At 45.3% G+C, this 20,606-nt stretch overlaps 1 protein-coding gene across 4 annotated transcripts in view; it reads right to left on the reverse strand.

Annotated features, from left to right (window-relative positions):
* SATB2 (SATB homeobox 2) overlaps positions 1-20,606 on the reverse strand; it is a 229,436-nt gene that overhangs the window by 165,173 nt on the left and 43,657 nt on the right. For all 4 annotated transcript variants that reach the window (XM_063933041.1, XM_063933039.1, XM_063933040.1 and 1 more), the window contains exon 3: positions 12,039-12,197. In XM_063933041.1, the coding sequence (XP_063789111.1) occupies positions 12,039-12,197 (159 nt within the window). The remainder of the gene's footprint in view (positions 1-12,038; positions 12,198-20,606) is intronic.

Consider the following 20,606-nt stretch of genomic DNA (forward strand, 5'->3'; position numbering starts at 1 on the left):
GTGATATCCGTGTTTGAGCACAGATGGTTACATCAAAATAACTAAGGTTCTCATTACGTCACCTATGCTCAAATATGGCTATCCATAAAACCTGGACTGAATCTGCAGACCAAACTACGCTTTCCAAAAATAAAGTAAATACGTACATAAATTCAACTCTGCCATATGAAGGAGTCTATCTTGCCCAAAATGTACCTGCAGTGATAAAACAGAGTAATAAAAGTAATCCTCTCCAAAGCACTGAGAAAGCTGCCATCTTTCTGTGCACTATAAGAATACAGCTAAATCTGTCTCCTCCCTCTGATTTACATACGCATCCCACTGAAATTATGCAGGAAGTGTCAGTGGGAGAGGAACGAGACAGATTGAGGAACTGTAACAAGAACAAGCAAACATTTGCTGAACAAACAGCAAGCAGGGCATAGAGTTAGCTTTATCAGCCACTGAGTCAATAAGTAATGACAAATATATATACAGGGGGCAATTCAATTGTATATGCACGCCCGACCTCCCATCTAATGTGATGGGAGATCGGCGCTGCAGTATTCAATTGTTTTTTGTTTATTTTTGCCGGGTTTAGCTGGACGTTGGGGCATAACGGCCATTGGAGGATCAGGGCCATTGCCCCAATACATCTCAATACATATGGTGGCCATTAGATGCATGCGAGTATGAAAATAAATCGCTCCACTGCATCAGACATTACCGCCGCGTACGACTCGGTGTCAGGCCTTTAACGCGGAAAGAATAATTTCTGTAAGTGGAATTTAATCCTAGAACAGACGGCCGCTCTGCACAAAGCCTTCCTGCTTTCTTCTTTGCACTTACATGTAAAATCTCACACACAAACACAAGAAACTGGGCCAGGATTCCCATACCACAAGGACACTGGGAAGACCACGCTCCAGTCCGCTCTATAGGACTTATTCAGATCTGATCGCAGCAGCAAATTTGTTAGCAGATGGGCAAAACCATGTGCACTGCAGGGGGGGGAGGGGGCAGATGTAACATGTGCAGAGTGAGTTAGATTTGGCTGGGGTGTGTTCAAACTGAATTCTAAATTGCAGTGTAAAAATAAAGCAGCCAGTATTTACCCTGCACAGAAACAATATAAAGCACCCAAATCTAACTCTCTCTCTCTGCACATGTTACATCTGCCCCACCTGCAGTGCACATGGTTTTTCCCTTTAGCTAACAAATTTGCTGCTGCGATCAGATCTGAATTACCCCCTATAGCTGGATCTATACATCTCTCCGGCAAATTCTGGTACACGACTAACGCGCCTCCGACACACAAAGCAAGACAAGGCTGTTTTATGTCTTATTCACGTCTGCACGATCCCAATGAATCACTGTACCCTATATTGCATTTCCTGCATGTAACAGACACCATAAACAGCGCTGTCTAAAATGACTAATAACACACTTTTTCCATTCATAAATGCAAGCGTGAAAACATACACACTGTAATATCCACACTTGGTGAACACAAGGGATAAAACTCTCGGGAGGCTGCGGAGCTGCCAGTGGTGCATTGCATTGCTGAGCTGAAGGCATCATCAGAGTATGACAAAATAATGATTTACTAAGTGGTCTATATATTAACGCCCTTATTTATCAATGAGTGACAAATTTCACTGTGAGTGATAAATTGCACCATCCAATCACCTCCTGTCATTTTTCAAACACAGCTTGTGACATGGAAGTTAGGAGCGGATTGGCTGGTGCAATTTATCACTCATTGATAAATAAGGGCATAAATCTCTTAGCAGTTTTCACATATACCCCAAAAAAATCAAGGACAAATATTGGAAAATCGAAAATGCAAAATTCGTTTAAGTTCTATTGTCTTCTTCCCTTGTCTACGTCACCAAGGGCGGGATGTACTAAAGGGAAAATGCGATAAACCCCCCATTTTCGGGGGTTTTATTGCATTTTCGTATGTACTGACACCCTGCCGCCACGTTTTCGTCCATGAGGGTATCGCCATCTTTGGATGGCAATACCCTGTAGAAGCCTATGGGCTTCTTATCACTGGCTGCCGCAACCCGCCGCCTCCACCACCCCCCGCCACTGAAGCCTGGACCCGGAAGGTAAACTCCTCCTCCCCCTAGCAACGCAGCTGGAGGTCCTTCTGGCTGCAGGGGGGAGGAGGAGGCGCCGGGGACAGCCTGCCTCATGTTGGACAACGGAACAAAGCGTCTGATTGGCTCCTAAGGTTTAGTGCAAATTAATGTGCATCACACAAAGGTGGCAACACATATTGAATATAATATACAAAAGTAGATTTGTGTGTTTTTCCCACTTATGGCAGCCTGTGTCTGGATAGGCGGGATGTGCTGTCCCAACAAGTGTGATACGAAATGCCAGCGGACGGGGATGCTCTCTACAAGCCGTCAGTATGCCGTCACATGACTTTTAGAATGCCTACAGGGGATAAGGTAATTAATTTACCCAACCCCTAACCCTAACCTGCCTGAGGTGGCGGAAAGGGAAAGTCACAGGGGGTGGTGGCTAGGGATAAGACTCAGTGGGGTGGTGGCTACGGCTACGCCACCCCCCCTCCCCCAGTGGCAAACCCTAAACCTCGACCACCACCCCTCCCCTCCGTGCCCTAACCCTCATCCAAATACTTACCTGCGGGATGCCGGTGGTCAGTGTTCCAGCGCCGGGATATCGTGTGGTGTCAGGATTCCAGTGCCGGTCACATGACCGCCAGCATCCAGACAGTTGAGATGCTGACCGCATCCCATCCCAAGATAAGCCAAGTTAGGGCGTGCTTACGCAACAGTAAACAGGTGCAACTGGCGGCAAAGATGCCTGAGAAAGCCTTGTTATATGAGAGTAGTCAGTAGCAGGTACAGACAGATAAATAGGATGTTATGGGCTCTTTGCAGACACAATGCTGCCGCTGAACCTTCTATTGCCTTTTATAGACAGCATTTGATTGGTTGCTATGAGCAACATCACTAATTCTCTGTTTTAGAAGCTTTAGTAAACTTTACCCTTAGTATTTGAAGTGTGCACCTGCATTTTTCTTTTTTCTGCATGGCCCTATAAGTCTCAGAATTGTAGCACCTCTTATTACAGTATGTCTGGAATAAGGGTGCAGTCAGGACATCCCATTTTTTCCAGAGACTAACCTTGTCTGCCATGAAAGGCTTTGGTGTCCTCAAAGCTTAAAAAGTTTTTATTTGCGGCTAATATGCGTTTAAACCGGGGTCTGTCCTACCCAGTATCTACAGGACGTTCTTGTTTCGAAATTTAGGATTCCAATAATTAAGAAATAATTGATTAATTGTCTGTTTAATGAATGGCTGGACAAAGAGCTTATGTGTATGCCCCGAGATTGTGTCTTGTTTCCGGAGCTAGGGGATGAGAGCTGGACTAGTCTGGTTTAAATCAATTTTATTACAGTTAGCCTATTATCTATTAAATCTGGAAACAGTGCATAAATATTTCAGAGTGTTATAATGGGCCCATTATTAAAGGACCATCTTGTGCCACATATTAGCTATATGTTAATGATATGAGTACCGTCTCTGACGTTGATAATGAACGTATGTCATTGTGAGATCATTAACAGTATCTGATACTAGGATGTTGTGCTCGTGCTGGAAGGATACTCAGAGAACACTATTGGTCACGCACTGTGGGAGTTTGGATTTTCTCAGCTCCAGAAATATAAGTGATGCTGCAAACCCACTATTGAGAAATAAATGATTAGTGACCGGTAGGAGCAAAACCTCTGGTCACTGCGCAGAGAGTAATACACTGAGAGTTCTGAGTTATACCATTTTCAGACAGAAAAGTCTGGAAATCCCAGCGTTTACCTGGCATTTGAGTGCTGGGTCGCTTTGCCAGTCCCTGCATGACCCCCCCCCCCCCCCCCTCCTTCACACAGACAGGCAAAGTACCGCCTCAAGAATTTCTACCCGGTAATTTGCGGATCAACACGGGTATTTCGTCTGTGTGAATGGGTCAACCTGTGTTGAAATTCCCGGGTCTCTGGCAAATTCCTGGTTTGAAGTCCCGGGAATTTCAACTCGGGTTGACTCTTTCACACAGAAAAAGGACCTGTGTTAATAAGCAAAGTACCGGGTAGAACTGCTTCACCCGGTAATTTGACTTTCTGTCTGAAAAGGATATTAGGAGGAGGGGTACTCCCCTTTACGTGAGTACACAGGGGGCTTGGGATAGCCAATAGCAGGCTGCAAATAACATCACATGACTAACCGACTGAATCTGTTTAGCAAAACAGGTATAGAAAAATGTGGAATTGGGACTTCTGTGTTACAGAGGCATCAAATATTAAACACACTGTATAGTAATAATGAAGAAAGCATGACAAAAAAATAAAACAGACTTTTGCTTTAGCAAATCCCATACAACTCTAGCTTACCTAACCATGGAAGGATGTTTGTCAGCTTTGTTTGGAGTTAATATCTTAATTTTAGTGACCAATAACTGCTGTGGGTGTATAAGTGTAATTTTGGGGACCAATAACTGCTGTGAGTGTATAAGTGTCATTTTGGGGACCAATAACTGCTGTGAGTGTATAAGTGTAATTTTGGGGACCAATAACTGCTGTGAGTGTATAAGTGTAATTTTGGGGACCAATAACTGCTGTGAGTGTATAAGTGTAATTTTGGGGACCAATAACTGCTGTGAGTGTATAAGTGTCATTTTGGGGACCAATAACTGCTGAGAGTGTATAAGTGTAATTTTGGGGACCAATAACTGCTGTGAGTGTATAAGTGTAATTTTGGGGACCAATAACTGCTGTGAGTGTATAAGTGTCATTTTGGGGACCAATAACTGCTGTGAGTGTATAAGTGTAATTTTGGGGACCAATAACTGCTGTGAGTGTATAAGTGTCATTTTGGGGACCAATAACTGCTGTGAGTGTATAAGTGTATTTTTGGGGATCAATAACTGCTGTGAGTGTATAAGTGTCATTTTGGGGATCAATAACTGCTGTGAGTGTATAAGTGTAATTTTGGGGACCAATAACTGCTGTGAGTGTATAAGTGTCATTTTGGGGACCAATAACTGCTGTGAGTGTATAAGTGTCATTTTGGGGACCAATAACTGCTGTGAGTGTATAAGTGTAATTTTGGGGACCAATAACTGCTGTGAGTGTATAAGTGTCATTTGGGGACCAATAACTGCTGTGAGTGTATAAGTGTAATTTTGGGGACCAATAACTGCTGAGAGTGTATAAGTGTAATTTTGGGGACCAATAACTGCTGTGAGTGTATAAGTGTAATTTTGGGGACCAATAACTGCTGTGAGTGTATAAGTGTAATTTTGGGGACCAATAACTGCTGTGAGTGTATAAGTGTCATTTTGGGGACCAATAACTGCTGTGAGTGTATAAGTGTATTTTTGGGGATCAATAACTGCTGTGAGTGTATATGTGTCATTTTGGGGACCAATAACTGCTGTGAGTGTATAAGTGTCATTTTGGGGACCAATAACTGCTGTGAGTGTATAAGTGTAATTTTGGGGACCAATAACTGCTGTGAGTGTATAAGTGTCATTTTGGGGACCAATAACTGCTGAGAGTGTATAAGTGTAATTTTGGGGACCAATAACTGCTGTGAGTGTATAAGTGTCATTTTGGGGACCAATAACTGCTGTGAGTGTATAAGTGTAATTTTGGGGACCAATAACTGCTGTGAGTGTATAAGTGTAATTTTGGGGATCAATAACTGCTGTGAGTGTATAAGTGTCATTTTGGGGACCAATAACTGCTGAGAGTGTATAAGTGTAATTTTTGGGGATCAATAACTGCTGTGAGTGTATATGTGTCATTTTAGGGACCAATAACTGCTGTGAGTGTATAAGTGTAATTTTGGGGACCAATAACTGCTGTGAGTGTATAAGTGTAATTTTGGGGATCAATAACTGCTGTGAGTGTATATGTGTCATTTTAGGGACCAATAACTGCTGTGAGTGTATAAGTGTAATTTTGGGGACCAATAACTGCTGTGAGTGTATAAGTGTTATTTTGGGGATCAATAACTGCTGTGAGTGTATATGTGTCATTTTAGGGACCAATAACTGCTGTGAGTGTATAAGTGTAATTTTGGGGACCAATAACTGCTGTGAGTGTATAAGTGTCATTTTTGGGGACCAATAACTGCTGTGAGTGTATAAGTGTCATTTTGGGGACCAATAACTGCTGTGGGTGTATAAGTGTCATTTTGGGGACCAATAACTGCTGTGAGTGTATAAGTGTATTTTTGGGGATCAATAACTGCTGTGAGTGTATAAGTGTAATTTTGGGGATCAATAACTGCTGTGAGTGTATAAGTGTCATTTTGGGGACCAATAACTGCTGTGAGTGTATAAGTGTCATTTTGGGGACCAATAACTGCTGTGAGTGTATAAGTGTCATTTTGGGGACCAATAACTGCTGTGAGTGTATAAGTGTAATTTTGGGGACCAATAACTGCTGTGAGTGTATAAGTGTCATTTTGGGGACCAATAACTGCTGTGAGTGTATAAGTGTAATTTTGGGGACCAATAACTGCTGAGAGTGTATAAGTGTAATTTTGGGGACCAATAACTGCTGTGAGTGTATAAGTGTAATTTTGGGGGACCAATAACTGCTGTGAGTGTATAAGTGTCATTTTGGGGACCAATAACTGCTGTGAGTGTATAAGTGTTATTTTGGGGACCAATAACTGCTGTGAGTGTATAAGTGTATTTTTGGGGATCAATAACTGCTGTGAGTGTATATGTGTCATTTTGGGGACCAATAACTGCTGTGAGTGTATAAGTGTCATTTTGGGGACCAATAACTGCTGTGAGTGTATAAGTGTAATTTTGGGGACCAATAACTGCTGTGAGTGTATAAGTGTAATTTTGGGGACCAATAACTGCTGTGAGTGTATAAGTGTCATTTTGGGGACCAATAACTGCTGTGAGTGTATAAGTGTAATTTTGGGGACCAATAACTGCTGCGAGTGTATAAGTGTCATTTTGGGGACCAATAACTGCTGTGAGTGTATAAGTGTATTTTTGGGGATCAATAACTGCTGTGAGTGTATAAGTGTATTTTTGGGGGACCAATAACTGCTGTGAGTGTATAAGTGTAATTTTGGGGACCAATAACTGCTGTGAGTGTATAAGTGTCATTTTGGGGACCAATAACTGCTGTGAGTGTATAAGTGTCATTTTGGGGACCAATAACTGCTGTGAGTGTATAAGTGTAATTTTGGGGACCAATAACTGCTGTGAGTGTATAAGTGTAATTTTGGGGACTAATTACTGCTGTGAGTGTATAAGTGTAATTTTGGGGACTAATTACTGCTGCGAGTGTATAAGTGTCATTTTGGGGACCAATAACTGCTGTGAGTGTATAAGTGTATTTTTGGGGACCAATAACTGCTGTGAGTGTATAAGTGTCATTTTGGGGACCAATAACTGCTGTGAGTGTATAAGTGTCATTTTGGGGACCAATAACTGCTGTGAGTGTATAAGTGTCATTTTGGGGACCAATAACTGCTGAGAGTGTATAAGTGTAATTTTGGGGACCAATAACTGCTGTGAGTGTATAAGTGTCATTTTGGGGACCAATAACTGCTGTGAGTGTATAAGTGTCATTTTGGGGACCAATAACTGCTGTGAGTGTATAAGTGTCATTTTGGGGACCAATAACTGCTGTGAGTGTATAAGTGTATTTTTGGGGATCAATAACTGCTGTGAGTGTATATGTGTCATTTTGGGGACCAATAACTGCTGTGAGTGTATAAGTGTCATTTTGGGGACCAATAACTGCTGTGAGTGTATAAGTGTCATTTTGGGGACCAATAACTGCTGTGAGTGTATAAGTGTAATTTTGGCGACCAATAACTGCTGTGAGTGTATAAGTGTCATTTTGGGGACCAATAACTGCTGTGAGTGTATAAGTGTAATTTTGGGGACCAATAACTGCTGAGAGTGTATAAGTGTAATTTTGGGGACCAATAACTGCTGTGAGTGTATAAGTGTCATTTTGGGGACCAATAACTGCTGTGAGTGTATAAGTGTACTTTTAGGGACCAATAACTGCTGTGAGTGTATAAGTGTCATTTTGGGGACTAATTACTGCTGTGAGTGTATAAGTGTCATTTTGGGGACCAATAACTGCTGTGAGTGTATAAGTGTCATTTTGGGGACCAATAACTGCTGTGAGTGTATAAGTGTCATTTTGGGGACCAATAACTGCTGTGAGTGTATAAGTGTAATTTTGGGGACCAATAACTGCTGTGAGTGTATAAGTGTAATTTTAGGGACCAATAACTGCTGTGAGTGTATAAGTGTCATTTTGGGGACCAATAACTGCTGTGAGTGTATAAGTGTAATTTTAGGGACCAATAACTGCTGTGAGTGTATAAGTATCATTTTGGGGACTAATTACTGCTGTGAGTGTATAAGTGTCATTTTGGGGACCAATAACTGCTGTGAGTGTATAAGTGTCATTTTGGGGACCAATAACTGCTGTGAGTGTATAAGTGTCATTTTGGGGACCAATAACTGCTGTGAGTGTATAAGTGTCATTTTGGGGACCAATAACCGGCGTGCTGACGAATTCACTGCTGTACTTGGTTCCCAGCACTTATACTCTGCTCATTACCATAATGGCTTTTCTTATAAAGACTTAATTACACCTAGATGCATTGTTTTCTCTGCATATTTTCTCTCGCTGGATACCAAAGGCCAACCATAAAACTCTGCCTGTGAGCACAGCAACATAAAGATGTTATCCCATTATTAGATTAAACAGCAGAGCAATGAGAAGACCAACCATAAATACAATTAGATTTACATTCATGCGTAATTGAAGAGGACAAAGACCCCATTGGAAGTGTGGTGTGTGACTCACTCTTATTCGGAGCCGCTAACCACGCTCATATGACACAATCCAAAAGGAAAATATTACCTTACACAATAATAAACTGCTTTATAGAACAGCGCTGCCCGGATACACTGGGCTCTGCATCCCTAAATGCACGCTTGTTTACGGCCTGCCTGGCCGCAGACACTCGGAGGGTCACTTCAGCAGGCACAAGCGTGAGATACAAAGCTACAAAACTATTATTCAGCATCAGCTGCTGGTTTGTGCACCCGGAATGGAATTGTTCACGGAACATGGAAAGAGAGAGAATTTCCCGTCGCCGCAGAGACGCTGTCTCATACTGCCCCACATGTCACGCAGCTGAAACCCCTGCTGCTACGTATCACTTTATAAATGTTACATCAACACTGATTGGTTGCCATGGGCAACTTCTCCACTGACTCACTTCTCCACTCATTTCACTGCTTCATGAATAGACCCCAAAGGGTTCTATTTATGATGCAGTGAAAAGACAAGTCAACACTGGAGACAGGTGAAGCAGAGCTCGCTGTCGCCCCGTGCAGCCCCGCTCCCGAACCTGTGACATCACATGACCGCCAGCAGTAGAAAGCGGACAGCTGCCCGGAAGCTCCAGGCAGCTCTACATACTGTAGGGCATCTGCCTGTTGCATCCTTGGCTAGCCAGATACAGGGGTCGTCGGGCAGTGACGGAAATGCCCCCAGGGTCCTGCACCCTGGGTGACGGCACCGAACCCACACTCCTCCCTATGACTGTAGCTGGAGAAATCAGAGATTCCTCTGGCCTTAAACCACTTAGCGTCAATTACCTCCACCCCCATATACTGTAATTATCAAGGGGCTGAAATCCTAGTTTCCACAGCTCCGTAACACCATCTATACCTGCCGGCAATGGGGACCCAGTGACGCCTCTCCAGCTTTGCCGAGCTCTCATTGGGAGCTATGTACACACCATGGTCACGCAGACGTCTGCATACCGGGAGCTGAGAGTATCACTGAAGGGAAGGCGAAGCCGCTGCTTAACATCTATCCGCCCGGCACCGATCGTGACTGCAGCACGAACAGAGACCGGAAAGGACGCTTTGCACTACATCTCCCCGCAAGTGACTGTCTCAGCATACCTGTATTTTAACTGGTGTTTGGTTTCATAAACCTGTTCCTTTTGGACCGATGCTACACGTCTTTCTCTGATAAGAAGTGGGGGACCATAAAGATACTTTTTGAAGCACGCGAGACTGAACTCCAATGTAAGTTGTAATTGCCATTCAGCACAGATTGCAGAGATAGTTGGGCTCACGATAAAGATACCTTTTTGATGACTGCGGGTGAGAACACTGAAGTAAGTGTTGGCCCATCAGCCAAGTTAAAAGGGGAAAATCTCACTGCATTATCAGCCAGACCCAGATAGAAAGGAGAAACATTGTAACATTTGCGTGGTCACATAATTGTTACTGTGTCAGAACGGGAGTGTGATATTGTATCAAACCGGGTTTATTATTTGCCCTGTAGTGATTATCATTACTATTAGAGGTAAACCTGCCTTATAGAAGTGGTAACAATATACTATGTATGGTATATTCTAGCGCAGACAACCTGAACCCTTTAGTTTTCATACTTCTGAACATTGTACGATTATTCCCAAAGCCGTTACTCAGTTCATCACAGTAACGAGACATTACGGCCTCTATCATTTCACATGTTATATTTATGACTGTTTAGGTTTGTACAGAGCGAAACATTCTATACATTATGCGATCTGACGCACGCCGAATGAGCAATTGAAGCCTATCAGCCTACCCTATCTTCAGCCGATGTATCCAATGAAAAAATCAAATCTCATTTTAGCACTTGACATCACGTGCAGATTATGGTAGAACTGACACATTTTAATTTATTAATTTGAAAAACTTAAATCGCACTGTGCAAGGCGTTTATAAATGACCCCCACTTAATTGCGCTGAATATATGAACTATGAACTGCCATGTCAGCAGGCTTACTGTACATAGGAGGTTATTCAGACCTGGACGCAGCCGCGCGTTCGCACACAGCGGCCGTATTCAGGTGGGATGCGCGCGCGCAGCGGCCGTTGTGCGCATGCATGACCTTAAACAATGCGGCCGCACCAAGGAAGGAAGCGGCTGCAGTGTGACTGACAACGGCAGAAGTCGGGGGGTCATCGTCGGGGAAGGGGGGGTGGGGCGTTACGAATGGGGGCGATCTGGGACCGTTTTTCAGGGCGGCTGCGTGACGTCACGTGCAGCAGCACTGGAAAAAAATGGCGGAAGCCCGCCTAACGGCGCAGCCAGGTGTCAACCTTAGTTCCGATGCATCCGGCTCCCAGCATGTGAGGAGATGAACGCAGATCTGGCTGTGTATATCTCTGAATAAGGTCCACTGGGGAACATTTACTACGCAGTGATAAAAGGCGAGAAGTGAGCCAGTGGAGAAGTTGCCCATGGCAACCAATCAGCACTGAAGTAACATCTATAATTTGCATACGATAAAATGATACAGAGCTGCTGATTGGTTGATGGGGCTACTTCTCCACTGGCTCACTTCTCTGCTCTTATCACTGCTTAGTAAATGTCCCCCATAGTACAGAAACCTTTTGTTTTTTACTGATACAAGGACAATCATAAATAACCCAAATCTCTCCTGACTCTTTGCTCGCAGACTATTCCACACAGAGATTTCCGCTGCCTCTCACCACTACCAAATGTTGAGACTGTCGTTCAGTATGCAAAAAATTATTTCGTACTTAAAAAAGCATCAACAAAAAACTTTATTACTGACTGATAAAACCACCAAAAAAACTTTCTTTTCACTGACATCTCTTTTAAGAACTAAAAGCGTCTACTGTCCCGTAACAGCTTATGTCCCAGCGCGGACCGTCAGCGTTCTGTCAGTCTGTAACACAGCGGCTGTGAATACATTTCTCTACAGCTCTGAGCAGTCAGCTCCTCTGTACAGATTAACACTATTCTGTTTGCACCGTTCCTTCTGCAACACTGGATAAGAAGCCATTACAACTCTAGCTATCATCATCTGGTACGTGCTATGTAAGCTGGGATCTGATTGGTTGCTGAACCTCAACTTGTCCGCTTTAGAAGACTCGATAAATTTCCCCCTTAGAAATGAAGAGCCATTCATGTACAGAGTGAGCTGCCTTACCGTGTGCTTGAGCCGCCGATGAGTGAGAATAACCCAAGGCCAGAAGAGCCGTCTCTACTAACTGATTGAATAGGACATCTCTCCGAACCAGAACAAATTCGGCGTGCTCTTCCCGGGTGTCCATCTGTTCTACCACGCAGAAAACAGGAAGCATCAGCCCTGAGTGGAAGAAAAGTGGAGAAAATGAATGAAGATAATTGCATAGGGTGCAATACACCAACATTATCACCTTCTATCGGATGAGGTGTGTCATGTGCAAATCACTTCAAAACAAATCTAATACTTATAATAATAATAATAATAATAATAATAATAATAATACAAATAATAAAGACACAAATACATAAATTTGGCAGAAAAAAACTGGTGGCCATTTATATATATATAAACTCTCTCTCTCTCTCTCTATATATATATATATATATATATATATCTCCTATGTAATAGCCCAGATCTGTGACTTTGTGCCTGTCTGACTCTGTATAACGCTGGGCGTGGCTAGGAGCTCTCATTGGGTTAGCAGCAGGTCTATCACACCCAGTCCACAGCTGATTGGGCGAGAAACGCCCTCCCACACAGGTTACATCCAATGGGAGGTTATGCCCTTTGGCTGATGTGTGTTTCCAGAGCAGGATTAACAATGGGACTGATTGCTCCAGGCCCACACCCCAAAATAGGCCCACTGCATCTGCAGCAACATACCCTCCAACACTTTGTGAACAACAAAAGAACTATCAAGTTCATCCAGTTCGTCACTAAGCGCCTATATAAACAGTGGTATCTTTTTGTATTGGTTATATGTTTAAGGTCCTGGTGTTACCTTTTCCACTGGCTGTGGGCTGCTTTACATCTTAAGCGCAAATTTTCCTTCTCAACACTATAATTTACACATAAAAATCGAAACAAATTCAAAAAGGGGCGTGACCACGGGTACAGTGGTGTGGCCACGCCCCTTTTCCTATACTTTCAATGGAAGCTTGGAGAGCCAGAAATCGGTACTGACCATAAAAAAAGGGACTGTACCTGCCAAATAGGTGCAGCTCGAGGGTATGCCACTGCATCTGCAGCAAGTCTCTGCACTGTACATAGGGGTATGCCACTGCATCTGCAGCAAGTCTCTGCACTGTACATAGGGGTATGCCACTGCATCTGCAGCAAGTCTCTGCGCTGTACATAGGGGTATGCCACTGCATCTGCAGCAAGTCTCTGCGCTGTACATAGGGGTATGCCACTGCATCTGCAGCAAGTCTCTGCGCTGTACATAGGGGTATGCCACTGCATCTGCAGCAAGTCTCTGTGCTGTACATAGGGGTATGCCACTGCATCTGCAGCAAGTCTCTGCACTGTACATAGGGGTATGCCACTGCATCTGCAGCAAGTCTCTGCGCTGTACATAGGGGTATGCCACTGCATCTGCAGCAAGTCTCTGCGCTGTACATAGGGGTATGCCACTGCATCTGCAGCAAGTCTCTGCGCTGTACATAGGGGTATGCCACTGCATCTGCAGCAAGTCTCTGCGCTGTACATAGGGGTATGCCACTGCATCTGCAGCAAGTCTCTGCGCTGTACATAGGGGTATGCCACTGCATCTGCAGCAAGTCTCTGTGCTGTACATAGGGGTATGCCACTGCATCTGCAGCAAGTCTCTGCGCTGTACATAGGGGTATGCCACTGCATCTGCAGCAAGTCTCTGCGCTGTACATAGGGGTATGCCACTGCATCTGCAGCAAGTCTCTGCACTGTACATAGGGGTATGCCACTGCATCTGCAGCAAGTCTCTGCACTGTACATAGGGGTATGCCACTGCATCTGCAGCAAGTCTCTGTGCTGTACATAGGGGTATGCCACTGCATCTGCAGCAAGTCTCTGCGCTGTACATAGGGGTATGCCACTGCATCTGCAGCAAGTCTCTGCGCTGTACATAGGGGTATGCCACTGCATCTGCAGCAAGTCTCTGTGCTGTACATAGGGGTATGCCACTGCATCTGCAGCAAGTCTCTGCGCTGTACATAGGGGTATGCCACTGCATCTGCAGCAAGTCTCTGTGCTGTACATAGGGGTATGCCACTGCATCTGCAGCAAGTCTCTGCGCTGTACATAGGGGTATGCCACTGCATCTGCAGCAAGTCTCTGCGCTGTACATAGGGGGGAAAAAACTTTTACTGCAGCGTCCTATGGGGGTCATTCTGACCTGATCGCTTGCTGCAGTTCATCGCAGAGCAGCGATCAGGTCAGAACTGCACATGCGCCGGATGCCGCAGTGCGCCGGCACATGGCTGACAGCTGTCATTGCCTAGCGATCACCTCTGCCTGATTGACAGGCAAAGGCGGTCGCTGGGCAGGAGGGGGCGGTACAGCAGAATCTGCTCCCCGTTTTGTGTCCACGGTTCGGTCAATGCAGGCGCGGCCGGACCGTGAGGAGGGCGGGCCGCAGCGGCTGTGTGACATCACACGCAGCCGCTGCGACCCGGGCAGTGACGAGTAACTCCCAGCCAGCCGCAGGAGCTGCGCAGGCTGGGAGTTACTCTTTAAGTACAAAAGCATCGCGGCTGTGCGATGCTTTTGTATTTGTGCGGGGGGGGGGGTCGGCCTGACATGAGGGGTGGACTTACCATGTGCTGGGCGTCCCCCCGCATGTCAGTGTAAGTGATCGTAGCTTTGCTAAATTTAGCACAGCTACGATCAGGTCGGAATGACCCCGTATGTCCTGCTGCCAGTCCGCCTGCCCCCTCCGGCATCAACAATCCCCACTCCCTAGCCGCAGTGCAGGTGGAACTCAAGCTGCTGTGGCCACTGGCATAGATGTGTATGAAAGCGGCGCAGCGGAAGGCTCTCATAGCCCTCCCTGTACAGCATACTCTCTGAGCCCCGGAGCCTCCTCTGCGCGTGATGTCACAGAAGTGCCTCCCCGCCACAGGCGCACCCAGATCCCCAGAGGCCCTGACTCCGCAACACAACACCTGGCCGGCCGGCCTGGAAGCCCCAAGATGGCTCATGTAACTAATAGAGGGGGTGATATCGCTGAGGGTAATGTCTGGACGCTGAATCAATGTAAAAGGTGACAGTGCTATGCAGTGCAGTGGGTGTGCAGTGTCACTGACACTGCACAGCACTCTCACCTTTTACATTGATTTAGCGAGTCAGTCAGTTCTGCCAGCCAGTCACTATTGTTAGCGCCGGTGTCCCAACGCGCCGCATTACAGGGAAGTATACGCACTAAATAAACTACAGCTCCCAGAAGCCCTTAGCGCCGAAGCACTCAGGCGCTAAGGGCTTCTGGGAGCTGTACTTTATTAAGTGCATTTTCTTCCCTGTAATGCGGTGCGTTGGGACACCGGCGCTAACAATAGTGATTGGCTGCTTTGCGAGTCTCCGTGAGAGCCACTGCCAAAGGGAGGACAGCAGCTTAGCTGCTGACAGGAGGAGAAGCATTACCCGCACCTCCCCCACTCGCAGTACCTCCGGGCCCCATCTGCGGCACCCGCACCCCCCCCCTCCACGGTGGCTCCGGACCCCTTCCCCCACCTGCAGCACCCCTGCACCCGCCCCACCCGCAGCACCCCTTCACCCACCCCACCCGCGGTGGCTCTGGACCCCCACCCGTGGCACCCGCCCCTCCCCCACCACCGCACCAGCCCCTTCCCCACCCGCACCTCCCTCACTCCCGCCAACCCCAGCCCCCCATAGGCGTCTCCCCCCAAACCCACCACTCCCCCAACCACAGCACCTACTCAGCACCTACTAGGTGATTCATCAGGCCCTGCGTGCGCTGTTCACGCCGTTGCAATGGGCTACGACCCCTTAACCATCGCACGCCCTTTGTCCGTGCAATATTTAACCACTCACACAATTATGATTGGAGGTAATACTCCATATAATACAACTATTGCACGCCACAAGAGCATGCAAGGGTTAAGAGGGCATAGCCCCTCATGACGGTGTGAAGAGCGCCCGTAGGTCGCGATGAATCACCTAGTATATATATATATATATATATATATATATATAAAAACTAAATATATATATATATATATAAAAACTATATATATATGTATATGTATATATATATATATATATATATATATATAGCAAAGAAACGACGTCCATAACCAACACAATCCACAATGCACAGTAACAACCAACAACAAGCATTCCAGGCGGACACCACCCAAGGTGCACAACTAAACTATAACACAACAAAGGTTATCCCTTGACCTCCTAACTTGACAACCCACCCGCATGAGTGATGATGCCACCTCTCCTAATGTGGCACAGCGAACAAACACCAGTCAATGAAGCCTAGGGGCATATGCATCAACACTTGAAGAGAGATAAAGTGGAGAGAGATAAAGTACCTACCAATCAGCTCCTGTCACTTTATAGAACGTGTTTAAAATATGACAGCATAGAGCTGATTGGTTGGTACTTTATCTCTCACCGAGCACTGGTACATATGCCCTATGAGTCCTAGGGGGAGATGTAATAAGTCTTAAGGCCCGTACACACTGGCCGATATATCGGCCGTACTCTTGAACGGCCGATATATCGCAGGTCCGTCGGCCAGTGTGTACGGCCGATACGTCTGTGAACTCCGTCGTTCACAGACGTTTCGCGTCGGCCCCGCAGCACAGCCGACGGCCAATATATCTACCGATATATTGGCGCGTCGCTGTGTGTGTACGGGGCGGTCGGCCGACCGCCTGTACACATGCTGCGGCGGCCGGCGATGACTGACAGCTGAACTGGGCGGGCGTGTGTACACGCCCGCCCAGTTCATGAAGTCACTCCCCGACGGATCGGGCAGTGTGTATGCTCAACACACTGCCCAATCCGTCCATAGATATATCTGCCAATCAAATGATCGCCAGATATATCTTCCAGTGTGTACCCACCTTTAGAGAGTGATAAAGTGGACAGAGATAAAGTACCAGACAATCAGCTCCTAACTGCCATGCTACAGGCTGTGTTTGAAAAATGACTGGAGCTGATTGGTTGGCACTTTATCTCCTTCCACTTTATGTCTCTCCTATGCTTAGGACAGCTGCCACCCAAAAATGAAATGACTACACTTGGACTCTTAAGCTGCCTTTCTGTGCTGCTGCAATATAGTCATCAATCAATTACCAACCAATAAGAACGATAAGGGAGGAGGGGAAAACTGGAACAAAGAGGCTTCCGGCCACAGACCAAGCTTTTAAATAAAGTCAAACACACCCCTTGCCACACCATAGGCCGGCTAAGTCATGTGATCAGCACTCATGCCAGCCCCCATCCTAGAGGTTTAAACTACCTCATTCTTATAGCAATCTTTCTGTTTTTAATACCTAGCAGGGGGCAAGAGAAAATAAAAGATCAGCTCCACCCAATCTGTACTTTTTAATTGCTAAAAATTGCATCTTCATTAAACAACTGTTGAAACCAATCCTACTGTATAAGGAAAAGACACTCCATCTCCACCATACGTCTTTCAGGCCTTTTGGACAACATTGCGTAATATTAGCTATAGCAAGCAATCAAACATTTACTTTTATTTCCTGAATTGTACTGAAAAATGGCAACAAGAATCTGATTGGTTCCCCTTCTCAGTAATACTACAGTCACTGAAAATGACAAGACCCAAAGACAAATACACTATATTTAGCTGGTAGTTCTAGTTACAGTAATAGCTGTGGGACGTTCAGAAGAAATGGCGGACATCATTTTGGGAAATGTCAATTTTTTGAAGTTAAATTTTTGTTGTCCATTTTCCTGGAATATTTGGGAGACTCTAGAATTAGAGTGAGACCTCACGGACTATCGAGAGAGCAGGAACTTCCCCTGGAGACTGTTTACCTACTGTAAGGGTTGCATGGACAATTACACCACAATGCCCCACTCACCTCAGTAAACACCACTTCAACACCAGTTCAACACTAGCTGCCTTCCAATTGGATCCCAAATAAGTCCTAAGAACCTAGGCCCTCATTCCGACCCCGATCGCACGCTGCACTTTCTCGCAGCGGTGCGATCGGGTCTGGAATGCGCATGCGCGTCGTTGTGCCGGGCAACAACGCTGACAGCGGAAAAAGCGGACGCAGAACGATCGCAAGAAGTTTGACTGCAGGAAGGCGTTCCGGGGCGTCAACTGACCGTTGGAGGCTGTTTTCGGGGAGTGGTAAAAAAAACGCAGGCGTGTCCAGGAGAACGGAGGGCGGATGTCTGATGTCAAAGCCAAGCCCATCATCGCTGGATCTGTCGCACAGGGTGTGTATGTAAGTATGTCCAGGGCTGGTCTTGTTTTACTTGAAATTTTTTTAGCTTAGCAGGGCTGCACAAGCGTTCGCAGCCCTGCTATGCTAAAATACACTCCCCCATAGGCGGAGAATAGTTGATCGCACCAGCAGCAAAAAGTTGCTTGGTGCGATCAACTCGGAATGAGGGCCCTAATCCTTCATTCTGTTACTTTTTTGGTTCATCAAGATGGAACGTTATGGAAAAAACATAACTAAAAAGTATTGGCCCTCATTCCGAGTCGTTCGCTCTGTATTTTTCATCGCATCGCAGTGAAATTCCGCTTAGTGCGCATGCGCAATATTCGCACTGCGACTGCGCCAAGTATCTTTGCTATGAAGAAAGTATTTTTACTCACGGCTTTTTCATCGCTCCGGCGATCGTAATGTGATTGACAGGAAATGGGTGTTACTGGGCGGAAACACGGCGTTTTATGGGCGTGTGGCTGAAAACGCTACCGTTTCCGGAAAAAACGCAGGAGTGGCCGGAGAAACGGGGGAGTGGTTGGGCGAACGCTGGGTGTGTTTGTGACGTCAAACCAGGAACGACAAGCACTGAACTGATCGCACAGGCAGAGTAAGTCTGGAGCTACTCTAAAACTGCTAAGTAGTTTGTGATCGCAATATTGCGAATACATCGGTCGCAATTTTAAGATGCTAAGATACACTCCCAGTAGGCGGCGGCTTAGCGTGTGTAACTCTGCTAAATTCGCCTTGCGACCGATCAACTCGGAATGAGGGCCATTATGAGTAATGGTTTTTGGGTGGTAGAAGAAGTTGACTGTGAAGAAAAAGAAACTGGATGAAAGAGAACCCTAGAAAAGTTGCTGCTTTCTTCCTAGAGGTAACTGAAGTAGAGACAACATAAAGTCATATGGGACCAAATAAAAACTGTATAAAACTTTCCAGGATTTAACAGCCACCGTTACACCTCCTTGTTCTCCCTCTCATCAGCCCCTTTCTCACAGACTGTGCGTGTCACGGCTGTTTATTTTTTTTTTTATATGGAAGCTACAGTATGCCCATTTTATTTCTCATACATAGCATAGGAAAGAATAGGAAGATTCTGCATGGCGATGTCTGGATCTTATTAATGCGTCTCCTCCATGTCTCAGCCTTTTGCTAATAAATCATCTTTTTATGTGGACATTTTATTTTCATCTGCAGGAAAGTCATTAGCTGAAAAATAGATGTTACAACCACTCGGCTGCCAGCGAGACTTCCAATGTGCCGGGGACCCCTTTGGCAGCCGAGGAGTTAAGAAAGCTATCATCTTTAATATGGATTTAGAGCTGGTTTGGTCTTAAATTGCTGCCTTGTCCCTAGGAATGAAAGCATCATTGTTACTTGTTTTTTGTTTTGTTTTTATTTTGTTTTTATATTTCAGTTTAATGTTGTTTCATGGTGGCCATATTTTCTAGCCAAAGGCGCATATGGGGATCTCTTTTAATGTTTTAATCATTACGTAAACTATTTAAATCTAATGTTTTATATAACGTTTGCATAGATCCATTAATACTTGTGGTTTTCCATTAACATCATGTTAAGCTGTAGAAATAGGTTTGATGCATAGTAAACGTAACATGCACAAATGAAGCACAATGCGGTGTACTGTAGGCATGTGATCCTTCTAATTAGCGTATGGCAGGGATTGTCACCAATACATACTTTTCTGCTCTCCCAGAATGTACGGGAGACTCCCCAATTACTGTAGATCTCCCCCATTCCTGAAAGGTAGACACAGCAACCGGATCCTTCCCACTTCAATGTCCGGGGGCTTGTTGATGCAATTTCTTCTCAAATGCGAAACTGTGGCTTAGCTGCCACCGTATAATTCTGAGAATCTCAGCATTATATAGCAGGGAACAGGGCTACTAGTGACGTGTGGCTACCCCCATTATCGCCGCATCTCCCTGCTTAAACAAAGCCATGAGAATTCAAGCTCTCAACGTATTAGAATTTAGTGTAGACCAAGGATGGGGGTTGCTTCCACGGGATTTTAACATTTTTATTACAATAAAAATATTTTAAAATGCAAACGTATCAGAACTCCAACAGATAATCCACAACATTAACAAAATGAGTATACCACAGCAGTAGGGCTTTACAGTATAGCTGCTTTCCCGTAGTAGACAGGATTCAGCCAGAAACAACAGGCTTCTATACGCAGGCAGCTTACTCAAGGCTACAACTCCAACGCGTTTCATCATATAGGACTTTCCAAGGAGGTGACGTCCCTGATGATGTCCTATGACAAGACAAGTTTGTGTTTTATAATATTTCCATTGTAATAAAAAGT

Source organism: Pseudophryne corroboree, chromosome 7 (assembly GCF_028390025.1).
Source record: "Pseudophryne corroboree isolate aPseCor3 chromosome 7, aPseCor3.hap2, whole genome shotgun sequence".
Taxonomy (NCBI): Eukaryota; Metazoa; Chordata; class Amphibia; order Anura; family Myobatrachidae; genus Pseudophryne; species Pseudophryne corroboree.